The following is an 18,295-nucleotide window of genomic DNA, read 5'->3' as shown; positions in this document are numbered from 1 at the left end:
TCCTCTGTCGTCGTCTTCTTCCTCGCGAAACTTCGAACTCGTAAGGTTTTTCTTCAGGAATCGATTAACACAAATTCTTCACTCTGACTCGATCTCTCCCTCTATCGAATTATCTGGAAATGCATTCTCAAGGAGACGCCGCCAGAACTCGTATTTGGTCTCTTCAACATGTCGAGCTGGATGCTATCAGAAACCTAGTCAATAGTTATCTACAGGTACATGTTATTGTTTATTACCTTCTTCGATTATCGATTTAGCTGTCTTCGCCGTTTCGAAATTAACCCTAAGATTCTCATGTTTAGAGAGACCCGGAGACCTCTTTGACTGCTATGGAACGGATTCGTCTTCTTCTTCAGCATCTGGTAACTGAGACCAAAGATTGGCTCTCTTTGGTGCGTCTTCCCAGAAACAAGAACCCAGCACCGTTGCAACTCCAAGCTGAAGGGGAACTTCAATTGATTCCCATTGACTTCACATGTCCATGAGTTAATCAACACAATGAGTGCTGATATTGATGTGCTGAGGGAATACTACAGTGAAATCAGCATGTGTTCTGCATTTCAAGGGATTTCACCCTCAGGCATGTATCTATTGGTTTCTAATTATGTTTCTCGGGTGATAGACATGCTTCATGTGTTGGTGTCAGATGAGATTAAGGTACAAAACGTAGAAGACCTTGGGTATCTGATCTGGAAAACTAGGAGCTCAACTCTAGAGAGGCTAATGACTGGACTTTTGTATAGTTTCCGCAGACATGACAACCCTCAGCCTCGGGGTTCGCTTGCTAAACTGGGGCGCATACAACAATGCCTTCAGCACGTGCTCTGCATCTCAAGTGACTTCATCTTCACTCATCATCTCGTGCCCATCCCCAAACCACAGCCAGCCTCATTTCCAATACCTCAACTATCACCCTCTATGGATCGTGACTCAGTATTGTCTTTGGTAACTCAGCAAGTTTCCAATGCGGTGCATCTCATGGATTTGATTGATGATTGTTTGGTTCTGATTGGTGAATATGATCTTGATAAGTTGAAGATGGATGATTTGGCAAAATTTCATGACTTGGTCAGCAGAGTCAATACTCTCTTGGAAAAGAGGGCTTTGGCAGAGGGAGCTGTGCATGAAGAAGAAGCATAACAGGACTAAGCTAGTAGGCGTTTGCAGATGATTTTACAGAAGGAGGTAAGTATGAATAGATAGAGGAAGAGTAATAACGACATTAGTTGTTGAGTGTAGTACAGCTTATGGAATCTATTGTGTGTTATGTTGCCTTATCTACGGTTGTCATTCCCGATGTCAACAATGTACATCACAATAACAACAAATTCTGCGTCAACCAATTACTACCCTCAAGTCTGTTGGTTCATGAGACTCACAATCTTAGTCGAATCTTCTTATCAAAAAAGTTGCTGTATGCAATTGTCAAACTTTGTTGCAATAAAATAAAATTTTGTGGAAAAAGCAAAATCTCAATTCGCACTCGTGTTTTGATTAAGCGGTCTCGATTATTCGCACTCTGATACCAAAAGAGTGGGACAAAGCTGGCAACATAGCTGCATAATGATCTATATATTTCAATACAAAACCATCAAGGGAAAGAACCACAGCATCTTACAAACCATAAGTTAAAAAAACAAAATAGACTAAACATAAAGTTTCAATCGAACAAGAAGTTAAAACAGATTAAGAGAAAGAAAAAAAAAAAGAAAAACAGAGCACACAAGAGTTTGGTGATGATGCCACAAAGAAGAATATAAACAACAACAAGGAAAGCAAAGCAACTCCAACGAACCTAGAGAGAGAGAGAGAGAGAGAGAGAGAGAGAGAGAGAGAGATTATTCATTATTACAAGCTTGGTGTTCGAGATACTTCTTCTGGAAAGCAAAGTTCGTCTCCATGATTCTGGCAGTTTCTGGGGTAACCATAATCCCCCCAGGAGTGCATGGAGGTGTGGGCAAATCAGGCTCGCCAGGTTCGCCTCTGACAAGATAATCGCCAGCAAACTCCCATTGGTGAGATGATTCTTCTACTTTCCTATAGCCCATGACATAGAGCCAGCGGGCAAAGGATGTCATCTCGTATCGCAAGAAGAACACATGTTGCGGAAGAACATCTCTCAGGAACTCAGTTTCTTTCCAAATGATGAAACTCTTGCCGCTCTCACTCCACGAGACAATTGAATCAGTTGAAGGATCATCCACCATATCATACATTTTTCTTTTGAAAAGAGAAGGCCGTCGTTGCTTTCTTACACTGCGTTGCTTATTCGCAGCCGCATATATTCCTTTCATGCATGATAAACTGCTTAAAGGAATCAGGCCATTGTTAATATCCAAACCCTAAATCCAGAAAAATACAAAACAAAACCATATTAGATTTTATGAACAAACAAAACAAACATCTGACAATCATATTTTTTTTTTCTTTCTCAAACCACCTTGCGGCCAGCGAAGACGATCTCAATCTTTCTGCGATATCCAGGCGTTAAAACAGGGCCACCACAAATATGAGGAGGCGGTTTAAGCCCAGGCTGACCTCTCACGAAATAATCGCATGCATATTCCCATTTCTGATCAGACTCTTCAACTTTCCTAAAGCCCCAGAGTTCAAGGCTCTCAGCTTTGAGGAACCCTGAGTCATCCCAAACGACGAAACTCTTGCCGCTCTCGCTCCAAGAAACTATTGAATCAGTTGAAGGATCATCCACCATCTCATACAATTGACTTCTGAAAAATGATCCCAGAGTAATGGGATCTCCATTACTGTCGCCACCATCCATCTCGAATCAATTAATTCCCCTAGATTGTGATGTGACCACAACACGCAAAGACCCAACAACAACATTAGTTTTAAGCAACAAACAAACACAAACATACAAAAATTAAAAATTGGCTAATCCTATAAAATCGAGAGATCCTTACCTCTTGATTTGATCTTAGCTTGTAAGCCTCTGAAACCAAAACCCCTATGCTCGAATCAAATCTGACAAGGACACGAACCGTTTTTATATCAAAAACAAAGGACACGAACGGCCCATATCCAGCCCAACTCTAGATCGTTTTTTTTTCTTCTAATAAATTCTTTTCTAGAAGCTACCATTTGACATATAATTTATTTCCTTCTGCAATATAAGATTTGTTCATAGTAAATAAATTAAAAAACTACTTATTAATATTCAATTTTGCATAAATATATAGTAATACAATATAGTCAACCAATTATAATTATTGAATTTTAGAGTTTTAAATACTTATTTTAGGATAACTACTATTTAAAAATATAAATATAAATTGAAATTTCTTGGCTTTTTCTTTATTATTTGATGATTTTTTTTTATATTTTTTTCTTAAACAACAAATGTAATCCATGAAATAGTTTATTTTCATAAATATATATTATTTTTATTTATGATTACAAAATATATTAATTACATAAGATCTTTTTAAAGATATTTCTTGCATATCTTGTGTTTTAGAGAGTATTTACAAATAATTTAATTTTAGATATATTTTATATATCCATTAAAATAAAATTTAATTGATTTTTATTAATTTCACATATCTTATATATTAATTAACTTTATATTATTAAGGCTATAATGAATATCTTTACTATTTTAAGATACATTTAAAGTAATTTAAATTTTATTTTAAATTGTAATTAGTTAATTGTTTTCAAAATTAAACTGATTTTTTTTCTAAAATTGTGAGGAAAAATATGCACAAATATTAATTGTAATTTTCTTTTCTTGTTTTTTAAAGTTTTTTCCTAAAATATTTATATAGAATCAGAAATCTAGATTTGATTTATTATGTATATAAACATTTTCTTTATTAATTTTGATGTATAAGTTTTTCTTAATTAAATATTCTAATTGATTAAGATTTAAGCAAGATTATCTCATAAAAGTGTTTTAGATTTGCAATTAATGAAATCTTTGCAATCAAGCAATTTTGTAAGATTTGGAAATCAAAATACAGTAAAACCTCTATAAATTAATACTCTATAAATTAGTAAACACTATAAATTAATAAATTTTGTTGGTCCCAAGTCGGACCAGTGTAAAAAATAACAAAACTCGATAAGATAATAAGATAATATTTTTTTTTTTGAAATCTCCATGTAAAATATAGTCCCAATAATATCATAAACTAATAATCATATAAATTTACACATATATATATATATATATAATAATGCATGATTCTCCTAAAACTCATATCAATAAAACAATTATTGTGTTGTATTTTCAAATTATAATGATATAAAATACTTTATAACATATCACAGCTCATAACTAATTTTTTTTAAAAGTTTTCAATTTTTAGATAGTTTGATAGACTATTGAAATACGACAAATTAAATTTTCATAAATTTGAATTGATGTATGTCATGTGTATCAGTGAATTTGTCTATAGTATTTGTAATTTCTTTTCAATAATGTTGTTTTAGACATTACAAATTCAATTTCTAGACCATAAAATTTAATCCATCTAAAGTCTAATCATATTTTGCTAAAATTGTCTCAATTCATAATTTTAAAAAATAAAAAAATATATATAACTAGAAATCAATAACTATTAATTTAGACTATAAAATAATAATTATTAATTTATAAATAAATTAATATCACTATAAATTAATAAAATTTCATGGTCCCAACATTATTAATTTATAGACGTTTTACTGTATATGGTTTAAATTACAACCATTTGAAAAATCAGTGTCTAAGATTGAATTTCGTTTTGATAATCAATGGTAAATATTTGGAGAGATATTCGGGTCAACTAATTAGATATTAAATGATCCGCGCGTAGTTAATTTGAAAGGTTAGAGAATTGTATTTCAACTAGATTTTAACCCGCGGTATACCGCGGGACAATATTTTTATAACAAATAAACTAAATTTTTTAAAATTGTATTTGTTTTGTTTCTTTTGTTTAGTGTTTTAGATGGTATAATTGTATTTTGATTGTTAATTCCAAAATTTGACCAGCTGTATATTGCTGACATGACGGAACAACTATTTAGTTTTATTTATAATAATGTTACATTTTTACCGTATTGAATTTTGTATGGCTATTAAAATTTATATTTTTAGTGTTTTTAGATTTAAACCGTGAAAGAACTATTTTTATATTATTATATTTTTCCATTTTTAGTATTTTTAAATTTAACCTGTAAGTTTAATGTTTTTTAGATTTAACCCGTGAAAAAATTATATCCGTAAAAGTTATTATGCAGTATCAAGATATCATTTAAATTTGAGAGATTATACCATCTCTAAAGATAGTTTTGGAGATTTTATGGGAATAAAACTTTAATGGGTAGAGTTGTTTTTGGAAAAATTGAAATGTATAGATGTTGTCAAGATTTTATGGCAATAAACATATAAATTTTGGTCGATTTAAGAAGTTTTAGTAATTGAGTTTCTGTGCAATATTATTTTTGGAAAATTTTTAGGGGTTAATGTTGTAAAAAAAACTTTTTAAATAAGAAAAAGTAAAAGGGCATAACACAAAATGTACTTCAAAAATGTTAATATAGATATGAATGTCACTTAACCTACTTTCCTAACTAATAAGATCATATAGAATAGTTAAAAATCATATATATATATATATATATATATGATTATGGAAGATTTACTTATCTTCTAGATATCTTCTTATAGTAGTATATACATTGGCTTAAATAAATATCTCTACAACAACTATAGGTTTTCTATCCACCACCTTCAAAGTTACTATCAAAGATACATGCATAGTAGGTTTAGTTGTGGCCTATGCTTTAGCGCCCAAATGTACATCATGGACCAGGTATTCATCAAAAGTGAGTATAATGTGGGACTATTGTTCGCGATACAATGTTTTAAGGAGCCGTGTGGTGTGTATGTAACTGTAGGCTGCATTGCACCATCTTCTCAAAAAGTAGGACAGCTCTCATATCATCTTTCCTACACTGTGGCTGTACACACTTTCACTTAATTACGAATCACCAAAGGTGAAGATGATTCTTGAAGTGAGTTTTGAAACCCCTCGAGAGAATTTCATGTTGATCCCTCAGAGTTTATAGCGTAGTAGTGAATGGTTGGATATGAAACTTCGCATCAAAAAGTTGAACCAGGATAAGAATTAAGAAGGTTATAGAATTGTATAGAAGATGGTCTTTTATTATATTCCTAATCCTATATGGAAACTGTCTCTAATATTGCGTTTACAGGTCTTCATTTTCTTGTTTAACTACATTGGCCCATTAGAACTTTCATTCTCTAGCACTGGTCATAAAATCATATACCCTATATTCAAAATTTTATGCAGTGTTGGAATTATAAATAAGCAAATTTTATAATATTGAAAAAACAGAAATCACATTAAAATAATCCACGCGTAGTCAATTTTGATTTTTATTTTGTTCTGGACTTTAGTTTAATATTTTGTTGCAGTAAAACTGTAAAATAGAGTTTCTTTCATTTATGTAGTAAAGCCAATTTATAAAGGTTTTTTTTTTTTTTTCTTGAACAAAGGAAAGGTTTAAGCATTGGTAAACCAAATCTTGGTCTTTGTCAAACAAAAGAAAAAAGAGCGTCTCTTTACTTTTCTTCTTGTTCGTGTTCGTGATGCTTGGAACTTGCTGTTAGACCAATCCTGCTTTCATTTTCCAAGGTTTGTGCTCGATCTTGACTCAGCATCATCAACGTATTGTGTTCATTGTTCAATTGAACCTAATTGTGTCCCCTTTCCGTTTTAGCTATATAGATAAATTAACGCACATCATCTGTTCATAGATTTTTCTACATGGGTAATCCAATTTTTGTTATTTCATAGATTGTTTTATCAAATGCTGAGGAATTTTCCTAGCGAAAAGTTTAAATTTTGTTCCTTTTCTTTTTATGTACTGTGTGTGCTTAGTTAGTTATTTCATAGATTGTAATTGAGTTTGTGTGCAATATTATTTTTGAAAATTTTTTAGGGGTTAATGTTGTAAAAACTTTTTAAATAAGCAAAACTAAAATGGCATAATACAAAATGTACTTCAAAAATGTTAATATAGATTCATTTTATCTGTGAGCTTGTGGTCGAATGGTAGGGAGCAGGACTGGGATGCTACAACGTTTCAGGTTCGATTCCCCTGCTACGCGAAACTAAGTCACATTTTCTTGGGCACTCTTACATGGATATGGGCCTATCTAATGGCCCATTTGAATATCCGGAGAGAGGGTCTATCCATGGGCTGCACCTCCCCTAGAGATTAGTCTCGGGCCTTCCATAAGTCTGGGGATTTACTCTGAGTTAACAAAAAAAGAAAATGTTAATATAGATAATATACGTATGAATAATTATTGAATAGTAAACTTTTTATTTAATATCAAAACAAAATCATGGTCCAAAAATTGATCCATGAATATTCTTACCTTAATAGTATAGATTATATTTTATATATTATTATTTTTTTTTTTTAAAACATTTTTTCGCTATTGTAGTCGTAGATGGTTAACAAATCTTTGATGAAAATGCTCTTATTGATCATGTTCCTTTGGGAGTGAACCAAACTATATAAGACAGATAAATATTAGAGTCCTCGTGTTGAATTAAAGGATTAGTGACAACAATAACTTGCAAGTTAATAAGCTGTGGTCTTTTTAAATTTCGATTATGCATTTATTCAACTGTAAAACAAACCTTAACCTGAACATCACCCAAACTAGTATAAGTCTCTTGTTTTGATTCTTTCATTTTGTTTGCTACTAGCTAGTACGTAGTTTTGCCTTCCTGAGATTGATGTCGTCAAGGCTACACAGTCCGATCTCGTTCACTGAGCTTCACGATTCACGAACGATTTTTGATTCACGAATCAAGCATAAAAGTATAAAACATGCATTCCATACTAAACAATGCATACTAATAATTTGGTATGCTAAACTTCATACTGCATTAGTAAAGCAGACTAAAAAAATACGGACAAATAATTAAATTTTAGTATGGAGTTATTATTCACTCAATACTAACATGTGTTTTATTATTTTGGATTTGATATAGACTATATCAAACAAGTGAGTGAATAGTAAAAAAATAGGAAATTGTTCCGATTTTAAGTCCGGTCTAGAGCATATCAACCAACCATTCAAAGCCATAATGTGAATTTTGTTCAATGCTAGCTACATATAACAAAACATTAAATAACATGATTTTCTTATATAATTTTTTTCTTTTTAGTATATATATATATATAGATGTGACTAAGTAGAAGAGGTGTAAGACTTTTTGCGACATGTCTAAACGTGGGAGGTATGTTGGAAATTTTACTTTATTTTGACATTCATAAGACACAAAAAAATTGGTCTAGTTTGGTAAAAAGAAAGAAAGTAATTCGTGAAGAAGTCTGTACTTATATGCAAAAATCAGGTGGATATCCAAATCAAATATGGAATAAATGAAAGAAAAATGTAGATTATGGGAAAGCCAATTTTCAAAATTGTCAAATTATGTGTATTCGTGTCTTACTTTCTTGAAATACCTTCTCACGCAAAAGATAGAGCTGGTATACATTGTTTTCACGTGTCTTTCGTGCATGAATATACCAGTAACTTTGATGTGTATATTCGTTTTAATATAATAACTAGAATATAATCCGTGAGCACAAATTGAAATTTCTTTCTTTTGTTTATTTGGTCATTTTTATTTAAAATATCGTATATGTGATTATTTTATTTATTTTAAAAATATTTATTTGGATAGAACACTATACCATGAAAACATATACTGAATTTGACTTATGAAAATAAAAATCTATTTTGTAAGATATATTCTAGTATGTCTAGATTATGACCCACGGTATAAAGCGGATTAAATTGTATGATAAAAAATTAATTTTTATTTGTTAGTTTTATTTGATTTATTTAGTGTTTAAAATTATATATTGTATTTTGATTATTAATTCTATGACTTAACCTATAGTATAATGTATATTAATTTTAGGACCAAATATGTAACGTATGTTTGTCAAAATCATCGTGACCGAGAAAACCTACCAAACAACATTATTCCAAACTTAAATTTTATTCGAAAAATCATATATTTGAAATTTTAACCCGTGATCTAGCAAAAAAATATATTTCTTGAATTTTTTTCATATTATAGTGACATTATTGACCCGTGATATAACAAATCAAATTAGAATGTTTATAATTTTTAATTTTTTAATCTATCATATATTTATTATATTCTTAAAACTATCAATTAAACTATTTTTAAATATTCCAAATTAAATTATTTAAATTTTTTATTGTAGTATATAAAACTATACAATTCAACAAAAGAAATATATTGAATGAATTTAAATATTCAAATTTTGACCCATTACTCAGTCAAAATTTTCTGATAAAGTTAGGTAAGCTTTTATTTTTTAGTATAATCGGAAATCACTTGTAATATGTGTAAGAATGATTAATTTCTATTAATTACTGAGATTTTTTTTGCCTATATATAGTTAGTTAAATATTCTTTGAAGATTTTATTTTATTCTTTGGATATCGTTTTTAAGAGGATCCTAATCCTGTCTATATAATCTATCAAATAATTAATCTATATATCATATCAAATAATTAATTTTAGTTATAATCTATATTATCTATCAATTTGAAGTCGTGTACTTCTATTTATTAAAAATATTAAAAAGGGGATCATACCACATGTATCCCCTATATATTAATAGAGAAACATTTTGTTGAAAATGCTGATGTGGCGTCGCCAGAGCGATTTGGAGATTTAATTGTAATTAAACATCTCAAGATAAACATATTTACAAAAATAAGTCTTTTGATTTATTAAACGTGCCATTAAAATATATAAAGAAATCTTTATTTCATTATTATTTACATAAATATGTCATTAGAATATATAAGGTAATGTTTCTTTCTATTAGTTTTTTTTTTATAATGAAAGACTTCATCAACTATTAAAAAAATAAAATATAGTTAATAATTTAATTATCATTTTCATAACATATTTAATTATTAAAAGTAAATTACATTTCATAAACTATTAAAAAACTCATTCATCTATTTAACTTTTTGAAATACAAAACTTATTCTCCGATTTTAAAAAATTTGATGACTATTTAAGTATTTTCTCTGTTTAACAATAAATGTAATTTTGACACATTTCACACAAATTAAGAAAATATTAAAATATACATATATGTCTTTATTTAATAAATGTTTAATTAGTTAATTTAGTCATAGATTAAGAGTTAAAACTAGAAAATCTAATGAAAAATATGCATTGAAAATATAAAATAGTACATTGGAAATATAAAATAACACTCTTTGTGAAACAAAAATAAATTCTAAAATGACACTATTTATGAAACAAAGGAAGTATATATTAAAAATAAATTATTACAATAATCTTGAAAATAAATAACATTATCACAATAATTAACATTATTTACACAAAATAATTAAATGTAAATTTGAATAAAATAAAAAAGTATGTGTAAAATTATTGATATAACCCCTTAAATTCCAAATAGTAATTTTACTTGTAATAATTTTATTTGAGTCAATTTATCCCGCATATAGTACGGGTTGTTACCTAGTTATTATTTATTAGTTCTAAATTATAGTCATTTTTACTCTAAAAGTCTACTGCGTACGTGAATTATATACAAGTTTTGTCCTTCTCTTTAGTCTTTTATAATATCTAAGATGTGATCTTATTTAGACTACCTTAAGATTTCAGTTATTGAATTACTACATTATTTGTAAGGATTTGATTTTTTTTTTCTTTTTTTTTGGAACGGTGCTGTGTGTAGTAAGGTATATAAGGATGATATCTACAAAAATTTCTGCACAAAACACATATTGATGTCTGATATGAAATCGAAAGCTAATATTTCTTTACAATTTCATACATCTTGTGATATAATTACTGTTGAAAGTTGAAATATACGAAAGAAAACAAAATAACAGTGATTATGTCCTTAAAGCCATTAAATATTTTCTCCGTCAGCGGAGTCGTACATACTTATGAAAAGAAAAATGACCATCCCTTCAAACTAGATTCCTATTTCATATCATAAAATGGACTTCTGCATATATAAAATATACAAATAAAAGTCGAAGACGACGACTAAAACAATGAGAAAAACTCAACATTCGAAAACTTTAGAATTTACAATATAATAATACAAAAATTCAAAGTCTCATTAGCGTAGGCTTCACTCCTCTCTTATTACTATTCCCCGACTTCTCCCTCATTTCCGCAACACTTATTTCCAATCAAATCCACACACACACACACACATGTTATAAATATACTCATAGTCACATACATACACATTATTCATTTCATTCATTAACGAAGTGGAAGTGAAAATTAGAAAAAGGAGAAAGAAAAAGAACACATCGAATACCAAATGGCTCCGTGTTGTACGATGATGATTCTGCGCTGTCTTGTTCTGTTTCTGATGGCAAGTAGTTCTTTGACAGCCGCCGCAAGAATCGGAGCCACGACAGAGATAAAGATCAAGAATAGAAAGAGCTTAGGGATTAAATACAGCCATATCTTTGGTTACTTACCTAAAGGCGTTCCCATTCCTCCTTCTGCTCCTTCTAAGAGACACAACTCTTTTGTTGACTCTCTTCCTCATTGAGTTGATTTCTTTTTATTCATTGCAATTTTTTTTATTTGTGGTTTTGTTTTGTAGATTAGATCAACATACATAGTTACATAGGATATACTCGTTGTATATGCATACAATTTATATACACTTTTGAAATTGTTCCTTTCTTTTTATGTTTATGGACTTATATGTTTAAGGTTATGATGGTCATATAAAGATCAAGAAAATGGATTAAAGTTTCTTAGCCTTCTTTCAAATTTATATCTACTTCTATTTAATAATATATTCTATAGCTAGGTCTCAAACATATGTTAGTATTAATCTTCTCAAGTTCTTAAATATGTTCATATCCGTATCAACTTCATCTTATATTAGTCGCCTTAATTACAACTTTTGTTTTTATACAAAAGTAAAAAATTCTTGTGGTTCTAGAAGTGAGTAAAAGTTGCAACTTATAGGTTGTAGAGGTTAATATTTGTGTTAAGAAGATGATAATCAAATGAAGAAATAAAAAAACCCACCAACAAAATCTGGTTTACTCGTATCATATAGGAACACAAATACTAAAAAAGAGAGGAGCATTCCGAGAAATGAACTCAGAACCTCTCGTGCATCAAATGAATACTATTGAATTTGTTCCTTTTTATGTTCAAGGTCATGACTCATGATGGCCATATAAAAATCAAGATGGACTAAGCATTGTTACCCTTCTTTTGAATTTATATATATACTTCTGTTCCCATATCCTTCACACACACCATATTCTTAATCTTGTCATGTTCTTTAACTACGTCATATCCGTAACAAGGACCAACTTGATCGTAGATTAGTCGCCTTACTATTTTTGTTATTTTATGCAACTTGTTAGTTGTACCATTTTCTCTTTCTCATAGAGGTCAAATGTCTGAGTTAAGAAGATGACAGTCAAACATAATGAAATATCGAATCCACAAAAAAGTCTAAGATTATTTGTAACTAGGAAATACAAAGACCAAAAATACAGTTAAAATAAAAGGAAAACAGAGAGGGGGCATTCCGAGAATTGAACTCGGGACCTCTCGCACCCTAAGCGAGAATCATACCACTAGACCAAATGCCCTTTTTATTAAATCCCAAATCAATAACTTTACTCATAATAATAATAATACATGATCTCTCAGTCTCCACCACAACAACCATGAGTGAAAGGATTGAATCCACTTTTAAACAACTTCTCAAGTGGCCAAAACAAAGGGGTTGGTAGATTCTCCCAATCATACCAATCCCATCCTTCACTCTTCTCCGGTTCCATATTCTTCGGTTCTTGATTCGGATCCACAAGCTCCGCACGCATCGAAACAGAGACGTAGTGCGATGGCTTCGGTGCTTCTTTGAAGACATTGTTTGTAACAGTCAAGAGCTTCATCTTTTCGATCTTTAGACCCGTTTCCTCCATTACTTCTCTAGCTGCACACTCTTCAAAGCTCTCACCTGCTTAAAGAACAAAGATCAGCTTAATCAAGATTTGGGAAAAATTTAAAAAGAGAGAGAGGTGGAGAGAGAGAGAGAGAGAGAGAGAGAGAGAGAGACCGAATTCGAGATGGCCGCCGGGAAGAGCGAAGGTGGAGTGGCCGATTGAGGAACGTCGGCGACCTAACAAGATTGAGTTTGCCTTGAGGATGAAAACTACGACGGCGACTTTTGGTATCGCTTCTTCTCCTGTCGCCATTATTGTCGAACACAGTGAAAGTGAAACCCTTTCTTGTCGTGTTTTTGGATTTTGTTGAGTTAATTTGGGTCGAACGGTGTCGTATTGATTGAGCAGTTATTTGTTTAAAGGCCCAAATGTGTCATTATCTATATACAATATACATTTTTAACTACATTTTGGATTATACCCTTTTATCTGTACATTTAAAATTTTATTTATAAACATAATCTCTAACAAATATTTTACATTCCATTACAACTAAAAAACGTTACAACAATCAATATAGAAACATAAATTATGAAATATTTAATCACACTATCTATTTTGTTTTGAAGATATTCTATCTCCAAATCTTTTGCAAACAAAGAAAACAACAATTTGATTTCCATTTTGTTTTCCAAAACCTGTGGGCTCTGATTCTTAACGTAAAGAGAACTTCAATTCACATTTATTTAAATATTAATATTAATATATACAAATTTAATAAAATTTTAAAGCTTTATGAATATGTAAAATTAAAAACGTTTCAAATATTATATAATATAGTTATATAGTAGATGAGTTTTCAAAGAGGACATGTTGGAATTAACAAAATATCAGTAAATTTATAATAACACGGGTTAAATCTTCATTTTGTTATTTATCTACTATTAATATTAGAATATTTGATATACAAAATTAAGTTAATTTAACTAAAATTGTGTAAAATAATTAAATTATTAGGAAAAATATGACTTAATCACAAAGTATAAATGACATATTATGTATTTAGATCCCTTATTTTTTTGTTAGAATAATTAAAAATAAAAATAGAATCTTTAACACTAAACAAAACAGACTAAATATAACAAAAATAATCATTAAGTGTATTGCAGGTTAAGAATTAAGAGAGTTTGTTAGAAATGCCCTTTTTGGCATACCCTTTTTCAAAAATGCCCTTTTTTAACATTTTCATTTTTACCTTTTTTACATAATTATACTATGTTAAATTAATTTTTAAAATTTGTTTTTTTAGGTTTGGGTTCCCAATTTACATTTAGGGTATAGTTTTTAAGGGATAGGGTTTAGTATTTGGGGTTTAAGGTTTATAATTTTATCATTTTATATATTAAAAAAGGGTATTTTTGAAAATGGACATCATGAAAGGGTATTTTGAAAAGTGACATAGAAAAAGGAGTATTTTTGAAAATCCCCCAAGAATTAATATAAACATTTAGCCGGAAAAACGACTGAAATTTTTTGTTATTCTTCTATTTACAAAACATCTAATATTTAACAAACAAATATAGCATAAAATATTAAAACAAACATAAAATATAAATAATAATAAAAATTATATACACGCGGTGTACCGCGGGTTAAAATCTAGTGTTTGGGATAACACAAGTATTTGCTGTCCATTTGTACTTCTTTTCTCACTTTTTCAGTAAATCTATTGATAATACTAGGTCTGGTCCGCCAGATGAATGAGGAGAAGGTCATCCTATAAGAGATGATTAACCTGACGATAAAGATCCAAGGGAGCGAGACGCGTTTGAAATCGAGAAAGTTGTAACGGAGTTTAGAGACGAACTTTTGATCTTTCAAGATGAGTATCCGGACAGTAAAACTGATGAAGATGTTGAAGCTGGTCGGGAGAGAAAGAATAACAACATCATAAGTGGTGATGGGAGTTTGTACTATCACGAGAAATTCTTCAATGCCATTGCCTTTAAGGAAGCTGTAATCAGCCATGCTCTGAAGACTGGATGCAATATCGCACAGTACAGGTATGATAAAACGAAGATTGCATTTAGATGTGCTGGGGATGGATGTATCACACAGTCCAGGATGCATGACAACCAATCTCTCGATCTCATCCAACAATGCTTCTTCAACTCACTTGAAGTAATGGTTATCATTGATAAGCTATAAAGCACATAGAATTAGAATAAAAATTTAGTTAGAAACAACCCAAAAAAATCAATCACATTACCTTAAGTGATGCAGCATAAGCACAACAATAGTAACAGTGGTAAGGATTGGTAGCCGACTTTGAAATCAATGCCACAATACCAGCTCCACACCAACACATCTTTGGCACACCCATAACTCTTCTTCTTTGTTGGACATTTGATGTTCCACTCATAGCTCCATATGAATTGCTCATATTAGATCTTAGATGTTGAAAAAAGAAAGTGGAAGATGTTCAAGAGAGAAAATCAAAACTAGGGTTATAAAATTTTCAATTTGGGGATTTTTCTAACTGGGTATATATTTTGCATTGTGAATAACTCGAATCGGGTCTCAATTTGGTTTATTGTATTCGGTTTTTGGTTTGACATCAATTTTTTTCATAAACCGCGTTAACCAACCTTTATGGGGGGGGGGGGACTAAGGATTCGAACTTTCGAATTAGGGGAAAACTGGATTTCAACTTCTAAATTGTGTGGACAGAGATCGAGGTTCAAAATCTGTGGGTTTGTGGTGCTATATGAAAGTTCATGGGGGTTTATAGATTGTTTTCATAATATTATGTGTTATTTATGATATTAGAATATAGTTCTCGACAATATGTAGGAATCACATCAGTAGCCAAATTTAATAAAAAAACCTTCTCTATTATTTTTGTTCTCACATTGAATTGATGAACCAAACCTACCATTGAAACATAACTATTGCCTAGTTTCTTTTCTTCGATATAATTAAAAAATTTAAAATAAAATTAAGATTTTTTCAAGAAAATACATATATACCTAGTAATCATAATAACATTAAAATGACCTTAAAAGCAAAACCTTTAATTATTATTACAAAAAAAAATAGAAACCAAAAAGATATCACATAGAAGTTTTATCTTTTCAAATGACGAAAACAAAATTACAAACGATTAAATACTTCACTTAGAAGAAGAAAAACAACTCCCTTTTTAACTCTAAATCAATTGTTGGTGGTGTTAGGAGCACCAACATCAGCAGCGGTGATAGCAATATCATCAGTTTTAGGTTGGTGATGGTTCCAGTCCATGGGGTCTCCATCCTCTTCAACATTAGGAATTTGATTCAAATCCAAAATCATATTTTGGTTCGAGTTCAGATTCGGATTCAGATTCAAATCCAGATTCGGCTTCAGATTCAAATCCAGATTCACATTCATATTGAATTGATGAATTTTCTGTGGAATCTGTCGAAAAGGTTCAATAAGAAAATCACCTTGGCGTTGAATCGATTTCTGCTGATTTTGATTTTGATTCATGTGATCATAATCTCCAACTGGGATAACAACTGCATCTGCAACAACAGAAGGAGGTAAACGAGAAGAAGATTCACCATTCTCCATAAGGTTCTGCCTCCTGCAAGTAAGCTTGTTTATATATGTATCAATAAAAGAACTTAAATCCTGACGATCCTTTTCACCAAGCTTACGCACATCAATCTCTCCTTTAAGACAACCAAACATAATATTTTGAATCTCAAAATTTTGGTTATCAGTATGCATTTTTTGCAATTTCGCTTCCTCTTTAGCAATCCTCATATGCAGAAAACGTTCTTGATCGAACATCCTTTTATTCTGATCACCCGTCGAAACCTCCATAAAATCTGATATCACTTTCTCAGCGCCTTCTCTTGATGGCCAAGCCTCAGGGTCTGGGTTGTATGGACTGTAGATAACCGCACACGTCTTGATGTCACAGAGAGTCGACAGCTGAGCAAGTTTCTTCATCATCCCTTTTTTCCGTTTGATGAAGCTTCTTTTTCTCGATGCTTCATTTTCTATAAGGGAATGCTTCGTTTTTCTTCTCATGTTCACTATCTTTGTTGTGTGTCTTGTTTTGTTGGCATGAGGTGTTTATATAGGAAATGAAATGTGCTTTTTGCCCATTAGGGTTTATTTCCTTGCTCAATCATAGCTTTAGATTTGGTTGAATCTCAGATATCGTATCCGTTCCACTCCTACGTGTAGGCACTCAATTGAGTATAAAATGATAACCCTATCATTTTAAAGATAGTTAGTAATCCTATTTAGATATTATACTTTTTATGGGACGTGAAGATAAAGATATTTTATTAAGGGTAAATTTTGCACTTACATATGTAATGTGAGATGTATTTTTATTTAGGATGTCCACGTTAGTAAAAAGTTGTATGAAAATTAATTTAAAATATTTACGATATATAAATCTATTTTTTGTAATTTTCATATTAAATACCAATTTAAATGGATAAAAAGTAAANACAGGGCTAGCTTCGGGCCTATGGGGGCAAGCTAGCGGTGGGCTAGTGGGGTCAACGNGGAAAAATATTTGTGGAATAGTGTGACAACCCGTCCCGCGGACCCCACTAGCCCACTGCTAGCCGCCCCAACGGACCATCTGTGGGCCCCACTAGNAATCGAGGGGTTAGGATCGATGCCCTGCAGGGCCAGCTTGGGGTCCGTTGGGGCGGCTAGCAGTGAGGCTAGTGGGGTCCACGGGACGGGTTGTTACAAATAGAAAATAACAATATGTAGATAATAACTATATTATATATTATAAAAATCAGTTGTAAGACATTTAAACGACAAAAACCATCTACACTCTCGATTTTTGTTCAACTATTATAGTGGCTTATACATCAATTAGTTTAGATGTATGATTACTAATTAATTTATGATAGTTTATATGGATAAAAAAGAATGTTCATCGTTGGTATGACACATGTAAATTGTAGAACAAAGAGAAAACGTAACGTCACAAGGATTAGGACTAGCACAATTTGAAATACTAGAAAAATGGGTAACGAAGCAAGAACAGAAAACGCCGGATATCCCAACCGCTGATGCCAGATATTACCTAGTCATTTCTAAAGTTTTAGGTAGATTATAGAATAACATTGAATATTATATATTAATATCCAAATTATTTAGATTCAACAGAAAACGGAAATTTATTTCAACGAACAATGATTTGTTAGTTATTGATGAAAAGATAAATATATAAGAAGTTCAAAAGACATGACT

The 18,295-nt window shown here is 30.8% G+C and overlaps 5 protein-coding genes and 1 non-coding gene across 6 annotated transcripts; 2 read left to right on the top strand and 4 right to left on the bottom strand.

Moving 5' to 3' along the window:
- Positions 7-1,351, top strand: LOC104787932. The gene is made up of 2 exons (XM_010513593.1): positions 7-215; positions 303-1,351. Exon 2 carries the CDS (start codon positions 499-501, stop codon positions 1,138-1,140), a length of 642 nt encoding a protein of 213 aa, XP_010511895.1. The 5' UTR covers positions 7-215; positions 303-498; the 3' UTR covers positions 1,141-1,351.
- Positions 1,558-3,014, bottom strand: LOC104787931 (heat stress transcription factor C-1). The gene is made up of 3 exons (XM_010513592.1): positions 2,925-3,014; positions 2,441-2,801; positions 1,558-2,342 (listed from the first exon to the last, which is right to left on the bottom strand). Exons 2-3 carry the CDS (start codon positions 2,780-2,782, stop codon positions 1,839-1,841), a joined length of 846 nt encoding a protein of 281 aa, XP_010511894.1. The 5' UTR covers positions 2,783-2,801; positions 2,925-3,014; the 3' UTR covers positions 1,558-1,838.
- Positions 11,352-11,795, top strand: LOC109132998 (protein IDA-like). The gene has a single exon (XM_019245523.1). It carries the CDS (start codon positions 11,422-11,424, stop codon positions 11,656-11,658), a length of 237 nt encoding a protein of 78 aa, XP_019101068.1. The 5' UTR covers positions 11,352-11,421; the 3' UTR covers positions 11,659-11,795.
- LOC104787930 (nudix hydrolase 1-like) lies at positions 12,570-13,479 on the bottom strand. The gene is made up of 2 exons (XM_010513591.2): positions 13,198-13,479; positions 12,570-13,098 (listed from the first exon to the last, which is right to left on the bottom strand). The coding sequence occupies exons 1-2, from the start codon at positions 13,334-13,336 to the stop codon at positions 12,785-12,787; spliced, it is 453 nt and encodes a 150-aa protein (XP_010511893.1). The 5' UTR covers positions 13,337-13,479; the 3' UTR covers positions 12,570-12,784.
- On the bottom strand, positions 12,656-12,727 carry TRNAP-AGG. The gene has a single exon. It is a non-coding gene; the product is annotated as a tRNA-Pro (tRNA).
- LOC104789715 (MADS-box transcription factor PHERES 2-like) lies at positions 16,208-17,106 on the bottom strand. The gene has a single exon (XM_010515368.2). It carries the CDS (start codon positions 17,099-17,101, stop codon positions 16,238-16,240), a length of 864 nt encoding a protein of 287 aa, XP_010513670.2. The 5' UTR covers positions 17,102-17,106; the 3' UTR covers positions 16,208-16,237.

This window comes from Camelina sativa, chromosome 5, assembly GCF_000633955.1.
Source record: "Camelina sativa cultivar DH55 chromosome 5, Cs, whole genome shotgun sequence".
NCBI classification, from domain to species: domain Eukaryota; kingdom Viridiplantae; phylum Streptophyta; class Magnoliopsida; order Brassicales; family Brassicaceae; genus Camelina; species Camelina sativa.
The sequence above is the reverse complement of the archived record's forward strand: the minus strand, read 5'-3'. Positions and strand labels throughout refer to the sequence as shown.